The sequence below is a fragment of the Cupressus sempervirens genome, chromosome 3 (genome assembly GCF_028749045.1).
Source record: "Cupressus sempervirens isolate cs-2001-9-10 chromosome 3, ASM2874904v1, whole genome shotgun sequence".
In the NCBI taxonomy this organism is placed as follows: domain Eukaryota; kingdom Viridiplantae; phylum Streptophyta; class Pinopsida; order Cupressales; family Cupressaceae; genus Cupressus; species Cupressus sempervirens.
Genome location: NC_143120.1, coordinates 537,355,551 through 537,374,283, shown reverse-complemented (window position 1 = coordinate 537,374,283; position 18,733 = coordinate 537,355,551). Strand labels below are relative to the sequence as shown.

The 18,733-nt window shown below is 37.8% G+C and overlaps 1 protein-coding gene across 1 annotated transcript in view; it reads left to right on the top strand.

Moving 5' to 3' along the window:
• The first annotated feature begins 554 nt into the window (after positions 1-554).
• LOC149567530 (peptidyl-prolyl cis-trans isomerase CYP38, chloroplastic-like) overlaps positions 555-18,733 on the top strand; it is a 50,536-nt gene continuing 32,357 nt past the window's right edge. The window contains exons 1-3 of the mRNA XM_089820751.1: positions 555-937; positions 1,083-1,367; positions 2,825-3,024. Of these exons, the coding sequence (XP_089676877.1) occupies positions 710-937; positions 1,083-1,367; positions 2,825-3,024 (713 nt within the window). The 5' untranslated portion in view covers positions 555-709. The remainder of the gene's footprint in view (positions 938-1,082; positions 1,368-2,824; positions 3,025-18,733) is intronic.

Genomic DNA, 18,733 nt, shown 5'->3' with positions numbered 1-18,733 from the left:
TCATCCCATCCACCACTTCTTCTTTGAATGACTTCTTTCTAACACCTTCAATGATGGGATCTTTGGTGATAGAAAGTTGAATAGAACTATCATTTTGGTCATCACCCATAAAAGAAGCCCTCTTCACAAGATATAAATTAATGCCATGCCAAAGGAGGCACATATGACTCCCCAATGATCGATCAAGAGACTACTCACAGGTGCCTATTGCAAACATAACATTAGCTTGTTATTAGGCATAGAATTTATCATTTTAATCATTTTTGAATCAACCGAATGCATAATTGATTTAAAACTATGAACTATCTTCTAGAATCTTTAATGCACAAAACAAACAACATCTTTAATACACATGAATTGACCTCATATATCTAAAAAATAGACTATAATTTTCCCAATTGACATTTACTTTAGCATCCACACCACAATGAGATTGCTACTAAATTTAAAACAACCAAGATGTTGAATGAATGAATGAATGACAGATTGAATAGAAGAGCAACCTAGGCCTACCCGAGCCAATAAGAAGATAAAACCGGTTCGAAGAGAAGAATAAGCTTATCCACAATCTCATCGCCTCTACTTGGTATCATTCCCAACAAACCCATATTTACTCATTGCTTGAAAGTTGATGGGAAGATTATCTCAATATTCCACGAGTTCGCTATCCATTCGGCCTTCATTTTAAAATTCGTTTCTCCATTTGGCAATGGCAGCGCCCATCTGCTGCCCCCCCATTGCAGTACCGAAATGGACTTCGACTGCCACATCGAATTGTAGGCTTAATCGTGGGAATTTATTCGCAAATGATTTTAATAACAGCTTATCCAAATTGAGGCTTTCTAACTGCGCTGGCAGTACCAAAGGTTCTGTCTCCTCTTTTTTCTATCATGGCATCTCCGTTAGGTGTTCTGGAACTTCACCTTCAATTCCTCAGGTATTTTTTTCTGTTTTCTTTTCCCACTTTGCTTTTTAAATGTATGTGTTTGCTTCTTGTGTTGTTGTTTATTCATAAATTTAACTGGAATCAGTTTGCAAGCATTGTAACTTTTAAAGTAAGACTTTTTTTTCTTTTGGAGCAGAGGAATGGGTTCTCCTGGAAAAGTTGTGCCCTGTGCATTGCCTTGGCAGCAACAATTGCCACAATGCAGCCCTCTGTTACGCCTGCCTCTTCATTTGAATCTGGACCTGTAATACAAGATCTCGCCGTTTTGATCTCCGGGCCTCCAATTAAAGACCCAAAAGCTCTGCTGAGATATGCCCTGCCAATTGACAACAAACCCATCAGAGAGGTACAGAAGTCACTTGAAGATATCACAGAAAATCTCAAGGTTCCAGGGGCTAGGGCATTGGATTCTGTGGAGAGGGTAAGGAAATATAATTTTCACAACACAACTTTGGAGAACTTTACTGATTATTTTTTCCTAAAATGGAAATTCTTCCCGTAGTGAAAAAAAGAACTTTATGTTTTTCATCTCTTCATTCTCCACTGCGATCAGTTTTGGTTCGTGGAAACATATTGTAATAGTTTTTGTCATCAGTGTTGGTGTATGATGAAGTCTTTTTTTAAGTGTGAATTTTCCATAGACTAGCTAAAATTTGAATCTAAGACCTCGCTTATGAACGCCAGGGTGCTCTACCATTGAGATGCTGGCCCTCTTATGGTTCCAACGAGTCTCAATTTCCAATGCTCCCCTTTGAGACACACTTTGTGCTTTGAGGGTCCTAATATGGCTCTTGTATCATGTGAAATTTCCATGGACCTGCTAGGATTCAGACCTAGGACCTCTCTTATGCATGTTAAGGCACTCCAACACCATGTTATCAGCCCTCTTAAGGTTTGAGTGTGGCTCATTCTCCAATAATTAGATTACAAGGGTCCATGCTATGTATTGCAATCAATGACTGCACAATGATTTGTCTTATTCTTACTGAATCTCCTTTAATTGATGGCTATATTTTTTGAAGCCAGGTAATTTAGAAATGATCAAATTTATGGTCTTCATCATGCACACCGTGGTTGTTGCTTTCCTTCTATCTCATGGGATTATTGGTGCTCTCTGTTATGGTTTTTGTCATCTATCAATTGCAATCGATGACTGAATAATGCATTGCCTAATTCTTATTGAATTTCTTTTAATTGATGGCTATATTGTTGAAAGCCAGGCAATTTCAAGTTTCAAATTTATGGTCTTCATTGTACACTGCATGGTTTTTGCTGTCCTATCTCATGGGATTCTGGTATTCATCAACGTTCATTTAGAGTCTTCTTACCAAATGTGTATATCCTTCAATAGATTTGGTTTGTGGGTGTCTTGATTTAAACCATTGCCATGCAAGGGCTAGCTACTGGTTGAATTTTTCCTTTATATCAAAATTCAAATCATCTTCTTGCCTAAAATGTATAACGATGAAGGGAGAATCATTTTTAAGTTTTAGGAGTGATTCACTAATTTAAACTATTTAATCTTAATATTTGTCCTAAATGTGCTTTTTTATAGGTGAAATCAATGATTTTTGTTTTCTTGTTAAGATTTTCATCCCGCCCTAAGAGTGGTTTTATCCTCATAAATGTCTTTTAATAATTTCCTGCACAAACTAAAACACACACTGCGAACTCATCTAATGGGAAGATCCACTAATAAAGGAGCCAGAGCCTTTAATGAAATTGGCCTCTTTTTGGTTAGAGGAGCTTTAGCTGAATTTTATTCCTTTTAAATGTGTAACTGTTATACATAATTATTTTTCTAGGAATACTCTTCTAGTAGGATTTTGAACTCAAGTTTACTGTGTTACTTCTTTTTTGTGTGTGAATGATGAACAGAATGTAAGGCAAGCATCCCGTATTTTCAACCAAAGTAAACCGGCCATTCTAGCAGGTATTGCAGAATCGAAGAAAGATCATGGACAAGAGTTGCTGGACAAGATAACTGTTGGCTTACAAGATTTTCAAAAGATTGTGGAAGCACGAGATAGAGATAGTGTTGCACCAAAACAGCAAGAGCTCCTTGATTTGGTTGGAAGGTAATGTCCAAAGCAATTACTTACATAAGACCCTGAAGAAAACAGAAGACATGCATAATATCACACTAATAATGTTTATAAGAGGGTTGTGCTTTCTTCTTTTGCATTCAATGTTTTTTTTATGCATCTTTCTATATAAGTAGTCAGTTTGCTTGGACATTCACTTGGGACTGGCATATGACATTCTCAAACTTGTAGGAGCGTGCTTTCATGCTGCACTGTGGTTTGCAATCAAACTCTTAAGGAAAAATTCAATGAAACTAAACCTAGTAGGACCAGTGGCCTTAAATTTCTTAAAAAAAGTAAGTTAACTTGGGCCTTAACTTGAATTGGTGTGGAACTTTTATTATGAGCAGAAATGTTCTCGAATTCCTATAGGTTAAAGCACACATACATACTTCAACATGCTTTTCAATTAAAACATCCAGGAAACATTTGGTCAATCTAAATTTATTAGGGTATGCAAACCTTAAGTACCTGTTATAACATAGTTAAATAAATTCAATTTATCTTATATTAAAACATGCCATCATTGTGATGTTTTGTTTGGATTAAAAAAAAAAAAATGATTCCTCCTATATGCCATTATTACTTTGTCCCTAAGGCTTTAATATGCCACAAGCAAAGTTCAAAGTGCTACATTGAAATTTACAGATAACCAAACTATGTTGTATCCATTTATCATTTTTTATCTCATACATGGAAGGGGACGGACTGCACCCAATTAATTGGATCACCTTTAGTAATCTGACTTCCCTAGATTTGGATCTCACTGCTTTCAAAAGGTCTGTTCATGTCTGTGTATATGAATTGGGTGGGCAATTACAGTATAAATCGTTGCACTCTGTCATCCTTTTTCCATGTTGCAACCTTAACAAACCACTAGTTATCTATCTCACAGTTGTAGTAGAACCTTATTTTGTAATGTCCCCATTCTTTTGACAGGCCATTGAGAGTCAAATTCTAGCCATCCTCATTCCCTAGGCTAGAATTAATCAATTAATAAAGGGGATAATTAAATAATGCATGACTTAGCCCAAAAAGCTAATGTTGGGAGATTGAAAATTATAACTCAAAGATATAACTTAAGTTGGGGCCATTTCAAGTTATTAAGTCATTTCTCCTAGGCAACTAAATGTGGGGGTCATTTAATAATTAATACAACTTATAATATTTGCCTAAGTTGCCAATGAGGAATCTTTTATAGGCTGGAGAATTTATTTAAAGGCTTCGACTATGGGTTTGGGGATTCATTAGGCCAAGTTATTATTATTTTACAATCTGCAATTTGCGTGCAACTTCTCAGGACGAAACCCCTGGAAGGAAAATCTTTTGGACGAAACCCCAGGAGACTCAGCAATCTCATTACAGCAATCAAGTGCCTTGAATTACATACAGAGCAGACTACTGGTAATGAATTTCAGGCGGATAAGGGGAAAAGAATTATTCAGGAAACAGTTTGAAGGGTTTAGGAGCAACTTTAAATAAAATAGCAGCACCTGCCGTATTTTATCTAAACTTCTGAGCGCATCAAGTCTACAAATCTGATTGATACGATCTTCACAAGGGTATTTGTTATTGTCTGATGGGGCCGGTTCTGGTATGATCATCGCATGCTATTATTGTTCAGTTGTCTTTCCGTAATAAATCTCTTATAAATAGCAGGGCATTTTCTACTGTGAATCTCTGTAAGGGAAAGTTCTCTTCAAGCATGAAATTAATATCCATATTCTATCTGCAACTTTCTAATTCAACTAAGAGCTGTATTTTGGTTTGTGAAATTTGTGTGGGTGTGAAATCTGCAAATTTCGTAGCTTAGGATATTTCAGTGGTATCAGAGCTGGAGATCTTGCCAGCCTGTTGAGATTTCAGCGCTGCATGTCAGTTTAGTGAGTTTGCATGTCAATTTTGACAACTACCCAAATCTTGCATGTCATAATTTATGGTTGCATGTTGCTTCTAATCAGCTGCATGTCAAAATTTATGGTTGTATGTTACTTCTAATCATTTGCATGTTAGTACTTGGTGAATTTGGTGGTTGCATGTCAAAATAAAGGAAATCTATGCACAGATATAACACTAGAAGTAGATCTGGGCATCAAGAAGAATCAGAAATCAGACCAGCTGAAGGTGAAATGGGTGAGAGAAGAGATGGATCACCACCTAGAAATTTAAACAATCAAATGGATCAGTTTTTGACAGCCTTTGCTCAGCAGCAACAACAGATGATGCAACAATTCCAAGATCGAATGATCACTGCTATGGGTCAATTGAGGACGGGTCGTTCTAGGTCTGGAAGATCGAGTAGTGTACCCAGTCGGGCCAATAGTAGACATGAAAATCAGGACAGAGCAGGGTCTAATGCTGTTAGAACAATGACTACATGATCTGACAGACCCCTACGCCCTACCTTCTTGCCGAGACAAAATGAAGAAGAGACAATACCAGAGCAACCAGAGGTAGAAACCCATATAACTGATGATGTGTTGGCTGCATATGCCGATTATATGGTACTTCCAGAACAGGTTAGAGCGTTAATGAATCCGAATCAGTTTATGGATCAGCGGACGGAGAAAGCTAGATTCCACATGAATAGACAAGATGGAAGGCCTAGAGGATAGGGTAGATTTGGTACTCAGCTAGCTGAATATAAGGATGCATTGAACAAAATCCCTCTACCTACTTTTGATGGTAGTGGACAAATGAGTGCCAGATCTTGGATACACAAACTTGACACCTTCTTGTCTCTCAAACCGATGGAAGAAGATAAAGCCATTCAATTTGCCACAATGCATTTAGAAGGAGTAGCGTATGATTGGTGGCATCATGGGCTAGTCTCTCAAGATCATGCACTGATTCACTCTTATGAAGAATTTGTTAACAAATTGATTGCCCGGTTTGACAGAGAATATGTGGAAGTCTATTATAGGGAGCTGGCTCAGCTTAAGCAGACTAGTCATGTTGAAACATACATCAATGAGTTTCAGAAAATTGCTGTTATGGTCCCTGACATGACAGAAAGGCGTGTTACAATGCTATTTGTTGAAGGCTTGAGTGACAGATTGCGTGGGTTGGTGAAGGCTCACAAGCCTAGCACATTGCACGATGCCATAGGTCTAGCATTGGATTTGGAGACTGCACCTCCCTTCCAACCACAAAGGAAATTCTTCAGCGGTTCACAGTCAAAGCAAAAGAATTTCAGACCACAAAAGAACTTCCCACCAAAATCAGATCAGGAGTCCAGGAATGAACTCCGCAGGAAGAAGTTATGTTTTAATTGCAAAGAACCATGGGAGCCTGGTCATCGTTGCCTTGGTAAAGGCAAGGTGCATCTGATTGAGGTGATTTCTGAAGATGAAGAACAAGAAGAACAGGATCATAGCACAGATGAGTGTTCTAGTCAAGGAGATCAGCCTCAAATAGTTTTGGAGGACTCAACAACTAAGGAAACTCCACGCATTGTTACTCTGTCTGGAGTTCCTCGTACCAGACCTTTTAGACTAAAAGGGGTTCTTAAGGGACAAAGGATGGTGTGTTTGGTTGATAGTGGAGCCACACATAACTTCACTGATGAAGGGTTAGTAATGAGGCGAGGGCTTCAGGTTGAGGAGTTTCTGGGATTCAACGTCATAGTGGCTGATGGTTTTCCGTTGACTTGCACTAAGGTAATTCCCCAGCTCAGTATACAATTTGGTGACTACACTTTGATAGCGGATTTCTTTGTGATTAATCTCAGTAATTTAGATGCTGTTTTGGGATTGGAGTGGTTGGAATCACTTGAACGTTATGTTCAAGACTTTAAACAAATGCAACTGGAGTTTATGGTAAATGGGAAAAAGACAATACTTAAGGCAATGGCAGATGGTGGACCTAGGGTGGTGTCAGCTAGGAAGATGGAGGCCTTATTTAGGCATGGCGATGTAGATTGGGCAGCACAGTTTTTCATTTCTTCTAATCTTGACTCCAACAGAAAGCCAGATTACCATGTGGACATACAAACAGTGTTAGATAAACATAGTGCAGTTTTTGGAGACATACCTCCTGGTAGGCCACCAGACAGAGGATTTGAACATGTGATTGAGATGGAAGAAGGTTCAAAACCTATTATCACCACACCTTATCGGCACCCTCGTCACTTTAAGGAGGAGATTGAGAAGACAATTAAAGAGCTTCTTAGTATGGGTCATATCAGGCCCAGTTCAAGCCCATTTGCCTCATCGGTAGTTTTGGTTAAGAAGAAAGATGGGACGATGTGCATGTGTATAGATTACAGGGCATTGAATAAGAAAACTATTAAAAACAGGTATCCTATACCCAGGATCGATGAGTTGATTGATGAACTACACGGGGCCGTGTACTTCTCCAAAATAGATCTACGCTCTGGTTATCATCAAATACGTGTCAGAGAAGGGGACATTCACAAAACTGCCTTCCGATGCCATTATGGGCATTTTGAGTTCTTGGTCATGCCCTTTGGACTCACAAATGGACCGGCAACATTTCAATCTTGTATGAATCATGTGTTTCGAGAACAACTAAGGAAATTTGTTTTGGTTTTTTTTGATGATATCCTTATCTATAGTAGAACTTGGAGTGACCATTTGCAGCATTTGGACATGGTATTGGGAATTATGAAGGTACAGTCACTTTATGCAAAAGCCTCCAAGTGTGAATTTGGGATGACAGAGATCTTATATCTGGGGCATATCATTGGCGCTGATGGTGTAAAAGTGCATCAAGAGAAGATTCAAGCAATTTTAGATTGGCCGCCACTTAAAAACATATCTGAGTTGAGAGGATACTTGAGGCTATGCTCATATTATAGAAGGTTTGTGCGTGGGTTCTCTCAATTAGCTTCTCCACTGACTGACTTGACTAAGAAGGGTGCGTTCTCATGGTCAAAAAGTGCACAGTTAGCTTTTGATAAGCTTAAGGATGCTATGAGCTCATGTCCAGTGTTGGCCTTACCAGATTTCACACAGCCATTTGTCTTAGAGTGTGATGCATCTGGGCAAGGAATTGGTGCAGTGTTAATGCAGAACCGACATCCGATCGCTTATGAGAGCAGAAAATTGAGGAACAATGAGAGACTTTATTCCACATATGATAAGGAAATGCTAGCGATCATGCATGCGCTGGCCAAGTTTAGGCAGTACTTGGTTGGGACTCGTTTCATAGTGCGTACAGATGATAACAGTCTCAAGTATTTCTTGGAACAAAGGGATTTGAATGAGCGACAACAGAAATGGGTAAGCAAGATTCAAGCCTATGATGATGTGGAGTATGTAAAAGGAAAGAAAAATATTGTTGCAAATGCTCTCTCTAGGAAACCTGCCCTTTGTTCCCTCACAGAGATCGCAGCTGACTGGAAGACACAGTTATTGGTTGAATATTCAAAGAATTCTTTTGCTTGTGAACTTGTTGATGGTAAGGTGCAGGATGACAGATGTGCAGTGATGGATGATATTATCTATTTTAAAAATAGAATCTATCTTGTACCTGGTTCCAAATTGAAGAAGAAAATATTGGAGGCATTACATGATTCACCTATGGCAGGACACCTAGGTTTCTTCAAAACCTATCGTCAGATTCGCGAGAGGTTTACCTGGAAAGGATTGAAGGATGATGTACTCCAACATGTTAGAGAATGCTTGATTTGCCAACAAAATAAGTCAGGACACACATTTCCTACAGGTCTACTACAACCCTTGCCGATTCCTGAGCAGAAATGGGAAGGCGTATCAATGGATTTTATCGCAGGACTACCACGTGTGCAAGGGAAAGATTGTATCTTTGTGGTAGTTGACCGGCTCACTAAGTATGCACACTTCTTTGCTGTCCCTACTGACTCCTCAGCATTTCAGATTGCAGAGTTATTTTTCAGGGAGATCTTCAAATTGCACGGATTACCCAAAACCATTGTAAGTGATAGAGATAGCAGATTTATGAGTATGTTTTGGCAAGAATTGTTCAGATTGGTAGGAACTGAATTGACACCCAGCACCAGCTACCATCCTCAAACGGACGGGCAGACAGAAATAGTTAATAAGTGGATCGAAGGGTATTTGCGAAACTATGTGTCAGGACAACAACGTACTTGGGTGAGGTGGCTCTATCTTGGTGAGTATTGCTACAATACTACCTATCACATGTCCATTGGCATGTCACCTTTCAGAGCTTTGTATGGATATGAGGCTTTATCGTTTATGGATTTAGCATTTGATGACAGTAAGGTCCCACGAGCTAAGAAGACTATGCAGAGCTATCAAGACATTCTCAAAGCACTCAAAGATAACATACAACATGCCCAAAACCAGCAGAAGATGTATGCTGATAGGCACCGAGTTGAGCGGACTTTCGAAGTGGGAGACTTAGTTTTTCTACGCTTGCAGCCATACAGACAGTCCACAATGAAAATAAGTGGGGCAGAAAAGTTGAAGCCACGTTTTTATGGGCCCGACAGGATTTTGAAGAGAGTAGGAGAGGTTGCATATGAGTTGGAGTTGCCAGAAGGCAGCAAAATACATAATGTATTTCATGTTTCCTGCCTCAAGAACGCTTTAGGTCAACATGCAGTTGTTTCTCCTGAGTTGCCACCTTTAGATGAAGAGGGGAAGTTGGTTTTAGTCCCTGAAGGCATTGTAGACTGGAGAGAGAGGAGATTAAGAAATAAAATGGTCCGAGAGTATTTAATCAAGTGGAAGAATCTACCTCTTGAGGATGCTACTTGGGAAGGAGAAGAGATATTGCAGCATCCTAGCTTGCAATTGTTGGAGGACCATCAATTCCGGGAAGGGAAGACTGTAATGTCCCCATTCTTTTGACAGGCCATTGAGAGTCAAATTCTAGCCATCCTCATTCGCTAGGCTAGAATTAATCAATTAATAAAGGGGATAATTAAATAATTCATGACTTAGCCCAAAAAGCTAATGTTGGGAGATTGAAAATTATAACTCAAAGATATAACTTAAGTTGGGGCCATTTCAAGTTATTAAGTCATTTCTCCTAGGCAACTAAATGTGGGGGTCATTTAATAATTAATACGACTTATAATATTTGCCTAAGTTGCCAATGAGGAATCTTCTATAGGCTGGAGATTTTATTTAAAGGCTTCGACTATGGGTTTGGGGATTCATTAGGCCAAGTTATTATTATTTTACAATCTGCAATTTGTGTGCAACTTCTCAGGACGAAACCCTTGGAAGGAAAATCTTTTGGACGAAACCCTAGGAAACTCAGCAATCTCATTACAGCAATCAAGTGCCTTGAATTACATACAGAGCAGACTGCTGGTAATGAATTTCAGGCAGATAAGGGCAAAAGAATTATTCAGGAAACAGTTTGAAGGGTTTAGGAGCAACTTTAAATAAAATAGCAGCACCTGCCGTATTTTATCTAAACTTCTGAGCGCATCAAGTCTACAAATCTGATTGATATGATCTTCACAAGGGTATTTGTTATTGTCTGATGGGGCCGGTTCTGGTATGATCATCGCATGCTATTATTGTTTAGTTGTCTTTCCGTAATAAATCTCTTATAAATAGCAGGGCATTTTCTACTGTGAATCTCTGTAAGGGAAAGTTCTCTTCAAGCATGAAATTAATATCCATATTCTATCTGCAACTTTCTAATTCAACTAAGAGCTGTACTTTGGTTTGTGAAATTTGTGTGGGTGTGAAATCTGCAAATTTCGTAGCTTAGGATATTTCATATTTGGTATCACTTTCGATCTGATACACAGAAGAGGACTGACTACACCCAAACAATTAGAGTGTGTTTATGTAATCTGGCTTTTCTAGACTTGGTTCCTACTACTTTATAAGGTTCTGTACATGTCTCTTTATAAAATGGTTTTACAACATACATTATTACATTCTGGTAGTCATGTCCTGAACCTTACAAGGTAGATAGCAACCTATATAACAATTGGATCGCATCCTTTATCCTAGTCAAATGACAACTCTTAGACTTGAGCAATGGAATAAAATAATGATTCTGTTAAGGGGCCAAATATAATAGACTAAGGTGATAATGATCAAACATAAAAATGAAATCTGAAATAACAGGCAGCTTGGGTGCATTTCCAGCTACAGGCGGATTGGGTGTTTGCTCATACCTTTCTCATTCCTTGTCCAATACTTATGCCATTGTGGAGGAATGTTTTTATGAGGGTCTTGGACTGATTGAAGGCAGTTTTTATTGTACCAGCACTGTAGCGCGGCACTATTCATATTACTGTTGCAGCAAGTTGGGAAATCATGACTAGAATAACATGTTATAACGCTGGAGTAATTAGTGAGTTGGAAAGTTTGCTATGTATTTGATTTTATTAGCTTGAAAACTAAGATTATTTCAAAAGTAGTTCAATCTTCAGTTTTGCATAAATTCCTTCTTGTTCATGTTATGTGGTTTCAAATCTATGCAAAGACATTAAAATCACTATCAGCAGTTGGTTTGTTTTTTTGGCCATTTCTAGGGTGCCCATTACATCAAAATGTATATCATGATATAAGTTATTGTAAGGTCGTCACCTTCCAATAACTTTTGCAAGTACAAGTGATAATCATTTGGAAGTCATCACTTCCTCATGATGTACATAGGAGGGTTCCCATACACATGAAGCCACTACGGATACTATCATGTGGTGTTGTCATGACATCCACGATGGATCATACCAGAGAATTAGGTTTTCACCTCAAACTTATCTCTCATAGAGAAGAATGCATTATGAGGGATTTCACTTGGAACTTCTTCTTCACAAAGAAACACTAATCTTTTGACCTCCTTGTTAAGGTTATTTCCAATACTCCCTCTAAATCTAAAGCATATATATAACCTTATATGTAATAAGCACATTATATCTCATATATAATTATTCATAGATTTATCCAACTAAAGCTATAAAACATTGACAGTATGCACTAGGGAAATGTTATTATGTATCTATATTCCTTAATATATCCTTTTATCAAGATGTTAATAAACTTTGCAAATTAATTGTGTTTCTTTTATCAATAAATAAGTTTATCTTTTCTTTATTCCTACGAGCAATCATACCCAAATGGTATAAATATGTTAGGGAGAGGCAGTTGACTAGTTTCTTCAAATTAAGCAGGCCACTCCAAGTGGATGAAATTATCTTTGTTGGATGTCCCTGCAATTTGTGTATCTATTCGATGCTCCACTCTTGGGCATAATTGGGCTGAATAGTCTTCCTCACAACCCAGGTTCCCTTGAGTTAAGTAGGCCACCCCAAGTTACGGAATTGTCATAGTTGGGTATACCTTCCATTTATGGGCCAAGGGGTGAGTTTTCTTGATTGGATGGTGTACACTCTTGGGCATAATTGGGCCAAACAGTCTCTGGGCACCCTTTGTGAATTTTTCTCTCCAAAGCCTACCATGGTTGATTATGGGAAATGAAACTCTTGATGGCTTGTTTTCTAAAGTTCAAAAGCTATTGCATGATTTTTATAAATAGATTACGATGATTATCGATAAATATGCACTTATATTTCTTGTTAGATCCCCACCCCTAATAAAAATAATTGGTCTTATGAATTATCTTTCAAATATTGCCTTACATGATTGAAGATCTAAACTAGGAATAATCTTGATAACATTTTATTTGGTAATGATATCATTTAAACTATATCTTGCTTCTTATTTTAATTGGGCTTGCGATTTAGGGCCAGATTTAGGATCATGCAGAAAGGGGACATCACACTAGCATCCTTTTCTCCATGGTCCAACCTTGACTAACTACTAATTGGTATTATCATTCCTACAATTGTAGTAGAACCCTATTTAGCACAATCTCAATTAACTTTTGTGTGCCTATTGATGTTTCTCGAGTTTCTGGGATGTGGTGTGGGGACAGTTTTGGGTATAACAATTTTTTTCCTGAATCATGGGGACTCCCCTTCTTTTAAGTATTTTTAGGGGTTTTTAGATTAATTTATTAAAAAGATACATTTTCTAGTTGCATCCACCAAATGGAACAGGGTATACAGTCTTGAAAAAAGGGAAGGGCACCTTCAAGTTCTCAAGTCCTTGGGATGATGTCAATTGTACTCTTGGGACTTGTCCCCATGGAATGCTGCTTCCTGTGCTTGTGATATTTGGCTGGCATAGGATCATTGAGCTAGTAAATGCTCATTGCTAGCTATCTAATGCGATCATAACCACTAACCATTATATATTTAATGTTAGTTTAAAACTTTAATGAATTGCACATGATCTGATCTGAAACTGGTTGAGTAGTTTGAACTGGGAAGGTTTCAAAGTAAGGTTTAAACTTTATACTGCAGGGTAACATGTAGGTTGCCACAAGCAGCTTTTAGGCTGCTATAGGCATTGTTGAGGCCGTTACAGGAATTGTGCAAGCTGCTACAGGAGGTAGTGCAGGCTGATGCAGATGATTATAGGTCCCTTTAAGCATCATTTTACGCTTGTAAGGTATGAGGCCATGTGATGATTTTTATTTTTAATCTCATGTAGATTATTGGAACATTGGTTTGCTATTGGGATCATCATTGGGTGACTGTCATTGGGCTATGTAGGAAATGAGATCCTAGCCTAGTAATGCAAATGTAGATTTTAAATCTATATTGAATATCGTTGGAAGCATAAAGGAGGTTCTGCTAATGCCCTAATAGAAAACTTGAACACTAAGTGGGTTTATGACTAGTGTTTGATTGCTACAGATTTGAGATTGTGCAATGTGTGTGAATGAAGTTGAACTAGGTAAAATGATAGAAACTTCAAAATTGATAACTTTCAGTGTAAATAGTAAGATCCAAAACAGTAAAACATTGCAGAATCTCAGATCTGGAAGTGCGATGCAAGAGGATGTAACTGCAATCTAGAGCTGAAAATGCCACACTAGCGAGAAAGGCTTCCTAGTCCTGAGGGTGTCCAAATTGATAGAAAGGTTTAAAATGCACTATGCCAAAAAGTGTCAAACAATTGGTGCAAATCAGCATAGTCTTAGGGGCTTTGTCTGTTTGATGTCTGGGACTCTTTGTTGCTGTCCACTCTGTGCAGTTATCTAACTCTCAGTCATCAAATTTGTACATGCACACACAAAAAGAGCAAAAAATGTCATCATGTATAGAGACTTGCCTAAGTCAAACCTCGTGTTGGTGTTTCCATCTCCACAACAACAATGATGATGTAAAAAGAGAGCTTGCCTCTGGTAGGGCAGAGGCTAAATCATAATTGAAATGCTGAATTAACAATGCTATACCTCAAGATTGATAATGGCAGTGATGCATTTCTCTTTAGGCCAGTCCTTAAAGTGTTCATGCAATAGCATGATCAGTCTAAATAGGGTCACTCTCAAAATCATGCTTGAATAAAGTTTGCCATTGTTGTTGCTTCTTGCACTCAGATATGCTCTCAAATCGATTAGGAATACTTGTTATTGAATCATAACTTGTTGAATTAGATTTTAGGAATGATAAATCATTGCTTAATACAGGGTTCTCTAGGTATTTGTGAAGCTAGGTTGTCTCCCAACAGTCAAATGAAAATACTTGGATCAGATCACAAATGATGGGAATCAGCACTTGCAAACATTTGAATTTGTGCCCCTTCCACTAGGACTAGGTTGCTAGGCCACTCACAAAGGGACTAGAAAGGGCAGTGGCAGAGCATCAAAGTCCAAGAGATAGGATCTAGTCTCAATCTTGGGATATGACAACTAAGGTAAGGCCCAAACAGGCTTGAAATGACCAAGAAGAGCACACACTAAAGCAAGGGCCCAAATAGAGCGAGGGTTACAATTTACTACATTAAACATTGCTTTTAGCAATATCGAGAATGCTAGAATGATACGAGAATGCTAGATTGATATAAGTGATTTGGAATATTGCTTGGATATCACCAATTATCCATATCTTCATCAAATTCAGACTTTTTTTGGTGGTTATTGTTGTTGAAAGTTGTTTTAGGGAAAAAGAATGCAAAAGAGATGATTTTTTTCTTGTTTGGTGGCTCTTTGACTTTGTTGAAAGGCTGAGCTTGTTGTTTACATGCATGCATTTGACAGTTCTACGGTAGCAAACATCATCTTGGCTGGCTGTTATTCCTTCACAGCTGCAACAGTTCGATTTCATGAAGCTCTGGTGGTTCAAGTCAAGTTGCTGGATGGTAAACTCTTTTTTTTTCTTTGCTCAAGGCCATTGGACCTGGAGTATGGGTCATTTGGACGATTGGGCAGTTATGCAAGAATGACCATTGCATTTTCTGGGAAAATTGATCCATATTTCAATCAATGCTAGGGATAGTAGAATAAAATATAGTCAAATACCCATTGTGAAGGTTCAGTTGGCTGCAAAAAGCACTTTTATTGCTCTATCAAAGGAGATAGTGTGAAATAGGGGTCTCGTGGATTGAAAGGGAGGATTTGAGACAGAGGAGGCTGTACTTCATGATGTCAGTTTTATACCACTACATAACATATAGCAATTGAATACTTGATATAGAATACCAAACACTCAACCCTCTCTTGAAATTAAATACTCATGAAGAACATGAAAACTCCAAGGTTCCTTACACCTATGGATACTAACTCAGTTATATTAATGTGATTTGCTGGTTAATCATGTAGGTGTGCTTACCTTGTTCTTTCAAGGATGTCGAACTTTTTGGTGATGGTGATGAAATCTAGCTTTGTGACATATCTTCTAGCACTAAATGATGTTAATGGCGATGATGGAGGGTATGTCCACCAGCAATGCTCAAACTTTTTAACTTTCTTCTTGAATAAATTCCAACTACTATAGTACTTGCTACTTTACTTCTACTCCTATGAATGGAAAGATTAGCAAATGGACGGGGATCAAATTTGATGAAAACTTACTAGCAGCTCTACCTCCATAGATGCAATGATTTGAGGGAAAAAGACTAGATTACCACTCAAGGCTTCCTAACAAGCGGCTAGGATGCTAATGGCCTAGTTTATAGATCTCTATCAAACATCCACTAATATCACCATACAACTATCCATCTATTCTTACTCTTGTTTAACAACTTCAATGAAATTTAACTCTAACTATTGGAAGTAGGAACCATGCAATAACACCAAGTGTTCTTAATCACCATGCAAGTCACAACAATGATAAGAGAAGCAATTTTGGTATTATCTTAAGCAATGATTTTCTTCAACCCTTTACAAATGAGAGCAAATGGCCTTATATAGGGGCCAAAATTACAACCAACAGTAGAGACTAAGAGGCAAAATTAATGATCCAGATCAAATCCCAGAAACCCTAACTAGGGTTGCCACCCTATTGGCCAATGAGAAGATGCCACCTCATCAATGGACCAATGAAAAAAAAGGAAAAGTGGCAACCAATGAGATGGCACCAAAATGGTAGCCAATCAAAATCGAACACCTATCCTACCCAAGAAGAAGGAGAATTTGCCACTTGGGCTTTACATCAAATGATCTTCTAATATAATTCTACCATTTTCTTTCATTTTCTTAGCCAAGGCAATGAACTTGGCTAGTCTGTCGTTGACTTCCTTCATGGGAGGGCAAGGCGTGTGCTTCATCTTGAGCTCAATTGAATTCATCATGTTGCTCGTTGTTTGTAGTGTCTTCTCATGATCTTTCTCATATTTTTTCGCATATTCGATAAAGGCATTGAGGAAGGCAAGGGTGCCCAAATGCTTCTTCCTGTTGGCAACCTTCCCCAACTCATCCAATCTTGATCCAAACTCTGTTTGATTGACATTCTCCTCTTTGATATCTTCAAAATCAAGTGCAACCCCAACATTTCTCATCATGGTTGAAATGGAAGTGTCAACGCTTGGCTTGTGCTGTGCAATCTCATTTTGAATCTCTTCAAGTATCCTCACTTTGATGGTCAAGGCAACATACCAAGACTCCACTGTACTTATTCCTCCTTTATCCACCAACTTGGTCCAAATATCTCTTCGGTAGCCCAATAAATGCTCGTATCTTGGGAATGGCTAAGTCCTTGACTAGAAGGAAATACTTCCACTTCCCTTCAAATGTTTTGAATTTGTCTCTAATAGCCACTAATGACTTGAATATCAAGATAAAGGAAGGCAAGAAATTTTGCCCATCTTGAATTATATTACTAATCCAATCTTTGATTTCGTGTATATGAGCCGATATCTCTTCTATGTTGCTCTTGCTGTCTTGTTGAAGGGCTCCCTAATGCAACTGTTGGATAGGCTTGCAATCTCTCCAGTACTTGTTTTTGGCCTCCAACTTTACAATCCTCTTGTTTGCCTTCCTCAACCTTTCTCTAATTGAAAACATGCCTTCTTTGATCTCCTCACACTCCATGTCATTTGTGATTTTTCCCAAATTATGCTCTACTATCTCATACTCCTGGGCTACAATCTCATCCACTACCTTGCTAACCTTTGTGTCATGCCACAATTCTATGAGGCAAAACTACGAGGCAAAAACACAACTATTTTTTTTTTCGAAGGCTCAAGGTAAGATAAAGGCTTAGTTTACTGTAACTTAGATTTGATGAAGAGAGGTGAAGGAACGAAGCTGTCTTCCCCGGGTTATGAATTCAAGATCTCAAGAGGAAATACACGGTTGTTACTCCTAGAAAACTACTACGTTGAGATGCCATGGGAATAGGCCCGAATATGAGGCACTATGATGTGCGCGTGTAATCCCAATTTGGATCAAGGTACAGGTGAAGATTTAAAGGATGAAGTGCATAAGAGTCCCATCGTCTGATTATTACAATACCGTTACTATTATAATGTCATTCTTGTTAATATGCAAAGTAATAACGACCCTCACTTACTTTCAATATGTACTCTTAATTCATTAGTTAACTATTACATAATATAAGCTAGTGTCATTACATTGTAAATAATCCTCGATTGTCATTAAAATACTATCGTCAGGTTCAATGCTTCCCATACTGTCTAAGCAATTAATAATAAAAAATTATATATGTATATATAACTAAAATGTTCCTAAGGTATCTAAAACAAAATACATTATAACATAAATAAATCTTAAAGTTAGTATCACTATAACTTGACCAATACTCTAAACATTAAATTTAACTACTTCCCCTTGATTTTTATATTTATTTTGTGCAAGTAGTAACCAAGTGAACTATATTATAATCAATTTCCTTTATACAAATAAATTATACTAGGGTCTTAAGTATGAACTCATTAATATCTATATCATGAACTATGGCTATTCCATAATATTTGTTTAAAAAAAAAGCTAATGACTAGCCCATTTTAATGGCACGACTCTTATCTATTAAGCTTTAACAACAATCTAAGTCAATTCCATTTTGTTTACCTTTGGATTATTTAAAATTATTAAAATTAGGCACAATATTATATCTATATATGTGTATATAGTCATATCCTTAAGTGGCCTATTAAGCCATACTCTAAAGTTAATTTAAATCCTAATCTACTCACAATGCATCTCTTTCTTCCAACTTTATCTAAATACTAAAATCTAACCATCTATATGTTTCCTAAGTCCTATCCTAGTACTAGCCCTTTAGTACCTTACCACCTAAGCACACAAAGATTTTAGGGGAAGTCAGCCCATGTGTACTTGCTCATGCGCTAAGAGTAGAAAGTGGTGGCGCTAGGCAAGTGTTTTTCTTCCATGCAAATATTGTGACATGTTGCAATGCTTTTCACCTTTCCTATGTTCCCATTTACTATGCTATGTT